This window comes from Caretta caretta, chromosome 6 (assembly GCF_965140235.1).
Source record: "Caretta caretta isolate rCarCar2 chromosome 6, rCarCar1.hap1, whole genome shotgun sequence".
NCBI lineage: Eukaryota > Metazoa > Chordata > Testudines > Cheloniidae > Caretta > Caretta caretta.
The window spans coordinates 7,657,512-7,663,940 of record NC_134211.1 but is presented as its reverse complement, the minus strand read 5'-3'; the positions used below and the strand labels follow the sequence as shown (position 1 = coordinate 7,663,940).

At 44.6% G+C, this 6,429-nt stretch overlaps 1 protein-coding gene across 1 annotated transcript; it reads right to left on the bottom strand.

Annotated features, from left to right (window-relative positions):
* Positions 1-2,475: 2,475 nt before the first annotated feature.
* LOC142072306 (olfactory receptor 5W2-like) lies at positions 2,476-3,408 on the bottom strand. The gene has a single exon (XM_075128998.1). It carries the CDS (start codon positions 3,406-3,408, stop codon positions 2,476-2,478), a length of 933 nt encoding a protein of 310 aa, XP_074985099.1.
* Positions 3,409-6,429: the final 3,021 nt, after the last annotated feature.

Sequence of the window (6,429 nt, the reverse complement as noted above, 5' to 3'; positions counted from 1 at the left end):
TTAGACATAGGTGAGAGGTTTTTCGCAGGAGTGGGTGGGTGAGATTCTGTGGCCTGCGTTGTGCAGGAGGTAAGACTAGATGATCATAATGGTCCTTTCTGACCTTAACATCCATGAATCTATGAAATCCTCCCCCCACACACACACTCACACAAACATTGTTTTGGGACAAAGCTGTTAGGCGTTTTTGTAACATGTTTGTGAAAAGTTTCAGGTCAATCCAAACGGTATTGTTTTTGACAATAATTTAATTAGTCAAGATGAAATTCACTCATTTCTGGACACCTTTCCATCCCAAAGTTGGGAAATTACTTAAAGAGGCATTTGAAGAGGTGACCAGCAAATAAAGTGGAATATAGTCACCTCAGTTTTGTATCATGTTAAAATGACCTCACAGGAGAGACAGCGATCCAGGCCAGCTGATTCTCTGTCCGTCTGTGTTCCATTTCCACAAGGAAAGACACGGCAACACCATTAATTGCATGTGCTGTGCACACCTGTTGTCCTGGGAGCAAAGATGCTCTAGAGACCAAATCTCAAAGTCATCAAAGCCAAATTTAACCTCTGCCGCCTAAGTTAGCAGCTCCAGAGGTATTAAGGGTAACGTTGGTGTGGTTAGCAAACAGAGAAAAATTCAACTCTTAGTCTGATTTTTGGGTTCTGAGATGGTACTGCTTCCGTCCTCCACTCATTGTAAGTGAAGGGCGGAGAAATAGAGAGGTACCACCAAGTCATGGACAAGTAAGTCAGTTTCAGAGCATTTCAGCCTTTAATTGAAATGAAATTCATGTGAGGGGAAGGAAGAAATTATCCTAAGAGGACAAATTTCAAGTTTTCTGAACATATTTACCTATCAAAGGAAGGAAATAGTTTTATCAAGGGAGGAAGAAGAGTGACAGGAAAAGGAGAGAAAAATCGCTTTAATGGGAAGGGGGAAAACTCACCGATCGATACAGGGAATATCTATACTAAGGCCATTACATTGACTCAGCTGTGATGTGCAGCGGCGCCATAGTGTAGATGCTTTCCACAGTGAAGGAAGGAAATTTCCTTCGATGTAGTTAATCCACGTCCCCGAGAGGCAGTAGCTAGGTCAATGGAAGAATGACGCTGAGGGTCAGTACAAGCTAAATGCCACCCACAGGGTGTGAAAAGTTTCCCCTCCCTGTCTGACGGAAAGATCTGTTGATCTTTTTTTTTCAGCATAAACCAGGCCTCAGAGAAGCTGCCGATGGAAAAGACCATTTGGGAAATCTAGTCCTATCTCCCAGCCAGGGCAGCAGAATCCTCTTCGGTTCTTTTTGTTCAGCAGAGTTGGAAATATTGCAGCTGTCCCAGCTTCCCCGTAGAGATTATTCTGCATTCTGATTGAGCTCACTGTCAGGCTGTGTGTGTATAGTGGACACTCTGACTCTGTGTGTGTGTGTGTTTGGTTTGCAGTGGCACTGTGTGCGTTGTGTGTAGTGGGCACTCTGTGTGTGTGTGTGTGTGTGTGTGTGTTTGGTGTGCAGGGGGCACTATGTGTGTGCGTGTGGTGTGTGGTGGGGGGTGCAGTGGAGCTGAATGTCAAGTGGAGACGGATGCGTGTCCCTTGCCCTGCCAGTGCTCAGGCTGGCGTCCCCCCACCCCCGAGTGCAGGGCGCCTTGTGAGATCATAGAATCAAAGGACTGGAAGGGATCTCGAGAGGTCATCTATTCCACTCCCCTGCAGTCACAGCACAACTGAGTATTATCTACACCATCCCTGACAGGTGTTTGTCTCACACCTGTTCTTAACAATCTGTAGCAGTGGAGATTCCACAACCTTCCTGGGCAAGTTATTCCACTCCTTAGCCACCCTCACTGTTGGGATGTTTTACCTAATGTCCAACCTAAACCACCCTTCCTGCAATTGAAGTCCATCGATTCTTGTGCTGTCCTCCCATGCCGCCCACGTCCTCCCTGCCCCAGACACACACATATTGTTTTGCAATTTTATTCCTAAACTCTGTATGACAGGTTGTGTCACAGAAACCCCTTTGGAACTGTTTCAGAGTAGCAGCCGTGTTAGCCTGTAGCTGCAAAAAGAAAAGGAGGACTTGTGGCACCTTAGAGACGAACAAATTTATTTGAGCATAAGCTTTTGTGAGCTACAGCTCACTTCATCGGATGCATTCAGTGGAAAATACAGTGGGAACTGCCACTCACTGTCCTGAGATGTGAAGTTGAATATCCCACCCTCTAGGTGGATGCCCCTAGGAACCAGCTTATAAAATCATTCTCTCTTTCTGGACCTGTGAGTCTTCCTCAGGTTTTGTCCAATGACCTCAGCTGAGGCCTACAGACCTTGTTGGAATACAAACAAATTAATTTTAATAACAAAATAATAATGAACAATAATCATATGGGCTCTGCAAAATTACATCGTAATGGGCTGGGAATTGAATTCAACTGTTTCCACTCCCCATCACTAAACCAATACAGAGTTAAAAAGATTCAAGAATTGGTTAGGAGTTTATTCATTGCTTTCCTCAGGGCGTCCTTCACCTCCGTGTTCCTCAGGCTGTAGATGAGGGGGTTCAACATGGGGATCACCAGCGTGTAAAACACTGAGGCCACTTTGTCTCTGTTCATGGAATAGCTGGAGGTAGGACGCAAATATATGAAGAGGAGGGTGCCAAAAGACAGGACCACAGTGGTTAAGTGGAAAGTGCAGGTGGAGAAGGCTTTGTGCCGGCCCTCAGCAGAGTGGATCTCCAGGATGCTGGAGATGATATAGACATAGGAGAGGAGGACAGTCACAAAGCTGCTCCCTGTAATGCAGCTCGTCAGAGCAAACATCACAATCTCATTGATGCGGGTGTCAGAACAGGAGAGCGCCAACAGTGGGAGGACATCACAGAAGAAATGATTGATGATGTTGGAGCTGCAGAATGACAGCCGAAATGTACAACACGTGTATATCATTGAATCCACCACCCCCACAGCGTACACCCCAGCCACCAGCTGTTTACAAAGCTGCCTGGACATGCTGACCGTATAGAGCAGGGGGTTACAGATGGCCACATAACGGTCATACGCCATCACAGCCAGCAAGAGGCACTCAACATCTCCAAAAACGAAAGAGAGATACATTTGCACAGCACAGGCCGTGTAAGAAATGCTTTTCCTCTCGGCTAAGAAATTCAGCAGCATCTTAGGAGAAATTATCAAGGAAATGCAGAGGTCACAGAAAGACAAATTCCTGAGAAAAAAGTACATGGGGGTGTGGAGTCGGGGATCAATCGTGATTAACAAGATCATCCCCCCATTCCCCACCAGGGAGATAACATAAATCAGTAGGAATACCAAAAAGAGAGGGACCTGCAGCTCCGGACGATCTGTCAGTCCTGAGAGAATGAACTCAGTCGCCTCCGAGTGATTTCCCATCTCCTCTGAACACAGATCAGGCAGCTACAGAGATATGGGCAGGTGAAGGGTGCAGAAAACCTGCCCCTTCTCTGTAATGAGGTAAGAGAGGATAAATGGAGATCAGTTTCTTAATGGACATCAGTACCCGCTCTGGGAAGGGCTTAGTCCACAGAGCCAGATATTCACATCTGGTCATTCCAGGCGTTCGATAAAATGCACACTCTGTGCAAACACAATGACACACAGGTTAATCATGTCCCACACACAAACATTACTGTTCACAAATCTGAAAAGAAAACAGTAACTTGTGACTCTGCTGTGAGAGAATCAGTCTGAAGGGATTATTCCATCGCTAAAGAAGGGGTGAGAGTAACGGAGTGTCAATTTTTCCACCCTCTTTGGATAAGGGGAGCTCTGTGGCTTGGCATGTCCGTTTGGGGTAAAGTTGCTTACCGTGCTTAGTAAGCTTTTTGGCATTTATTTTAGCCTGTCTGAAAACCCAGAGACATCATGGGAAGCCCTGGCTTCAGTGACTAGGTAATTGCCTACTTTTTTCCAACCAAGGGCTTTGCTCCTTTAGCTAAAGGGGTAGGAGTTGGGGCTGAGGCTTTCAATACCTGCTGATCCCCAAGGTGTCTGCGTGTGTGTGTGTCTGTAATTAAGGACAATAGCACGTACCTGCTGAGAAGACAGAGAGAGATGTGGTGGTGTTTCATCATTGTCAGAAACTGCCAGTTTGGACCATTAGGGAAGCTTTATACGAAGATGTGTTATCTATGGGACATAATTCCTGAAGCAACTGGGAATACCTGAGCTCAGAGAGCCATAACACGTCATTAATGAATTCAGTAAACCAAAGCCACCCTCTGTGTAATTGGTGCCCTGGGGATTAATTTGACCGACTCTTTCTACTGGTTTATTAAATGATGCAATTACTACCAGATTTACAGAGTATGAAGTTAGGGGTATATTTCATCCTGGTGTTATCACTTCAAGCTGGGTACTGTGTAGAGCTGATCCACAAAGGGTTTTTTTTTTTTTTTTTGTGAAGACTAAAATCTTTTCACTAAAATCTTAATAGTTTGACTCGGAAATACCATGGGGGTGCCTCAGACACTCCACAGCACCAATCTCTTCCATGGGCCAGGCTCCCAGGCTGGACTACATCCCCCATGATGCATGATGGTCTCTCCTCTTGCTGAACTGCCCTGGAACATCACCAGAGTCCCACAGGCATGGTTAGGGAGGATGGGTGTTTGGTATTTTGATGGAAAGCTTATAATTTCCAGGGAAAAGATAACTTATTGGAAAAAAATAGTTAAATGGAAAATCCAATTTCCTATAAAAAAACTTCTCATGAAAAATTTTCAACCAGCCTTAGCAACAAATTTGGAATCAAAGGAACTGAAAGTTAGATACAGGTGAAACAAACTAATTGTTTGCAGGTGTAACTGATATCTTCTCTGTCATTCCTGGTTTCAGAGTAACCTCATTGTCCTGGCCCCAGTAGGTGGAATGTAAAACCTTTAAGACATGTAAGAGTACTGCAGATTATCTAGCTATTTACAGTATGCCAATCACCATTATATCCTATGTCCTTCCCTTGCTAGGTTACTCCCCAAAGTAGGAAAGACAGGTTCACTCATTTTGCTTGATGCTGACCACATTATGACCAGAGGAGCTCGAGGGGGAGGCCACAACATGCTACAGACTTGTGCAGTTCACAAAACTGTCCATCTTGCATGCATATGATCTGCACACAGAGCTCAGCTATAAAATGCTAAATAAATCTATGAGTCAACTAAAAATAGTCATGCTCTCCTCACAAATATTAATAATATTTTATCATGTATGTGAAGCTGTAAGATTACACTGTGTTGTGTTCTTAATACATGGTGAAAACTGAGGCTGGCAAACTGCTCTGTCTTAATCAAAGAAATTTGTGTTCTACTTAATTTTGTATCTAAATAGGTGAGGAAAAAGCAGCAGGGAACATCCTTCTACAAAGACACTTTGTCTTCTGGTAAACAGGTGGAAATGTTTCTCAAAGGGGGAATAGGACTCTAAAAAGAAGGTGCAGACATCCCAAGGCACCTCTCTCTCTCTCTGCCCATTGATTCATCACATCTGAAGGGATAAAGGAAGCAGCCATTGGAGTGGGGGATGGCTCCTGACCTAAGATGTTTGGTCAGTGAGAGTGCTGAGAGCATGTGGTGAGGAAACTTTTCCTTTGAATTTCACATCATTTGTTAATTTAGGCACAAGTTGCATTCTACCTTTATTTTTCTTGAAAACATCTCTGACTTCTTTGCCTCCTTATTTCCACTTATTTAACCCTCACTTAAAATCTATCTTTGTAGTTAATAAACTTTGTTTTTTATTGTTTTATCTAATCCAGTGTGTTTAAATAGAAGTATCTGAGAAGCTAAGTTGCAGGCATGTTAGTGCTATTAAAGAAATAATGGACAATGTAGCTTGTATTGTCCAGGAGAGGACTGGGCAACACAGGACGTACATTTCTGGAGGGAAATCAAAGACTGGAATGTGTTGGGGTCACCCTGCAGTATAAGGAAGGGTGGTGAGAGCCTGAGTGTAGCCCAACTATTCCTGGCCAGGCTGCAGTTACACACACATGCCTCGGGTGTGATTTGCATGCTAGATGGTTGTTTGTGAGTGGCCAAAGTTGAAGCCACTTCAGCAATGCATTGTAAGGTTTCAGGCAGGTATGACACAGCTCCTGATTAGTCTGGGTTGGACCCTGGTATGTCACAGCCACCAACCTAGAAAATATCCCAGGAACACCAAAGGTGCGGTGCTGATTGACAGCAGTGTTCAATTGACATGAAAGTGTAGGTCCCCCAAGGGATGGGCCCATGCACTGATCCATGGCTTCAGATGGCTTCAGATGCACAAGGACATTGTGGTCATCACCTCTCCACAAGGAGACCCAAGGCAGGCCCAGTGATGACTCCTCCCTTCTTCACTATGGTAGGAGAAATTATCCCGCAAGGGTGTGCAGGCTTGGGTGGTATTATCAGT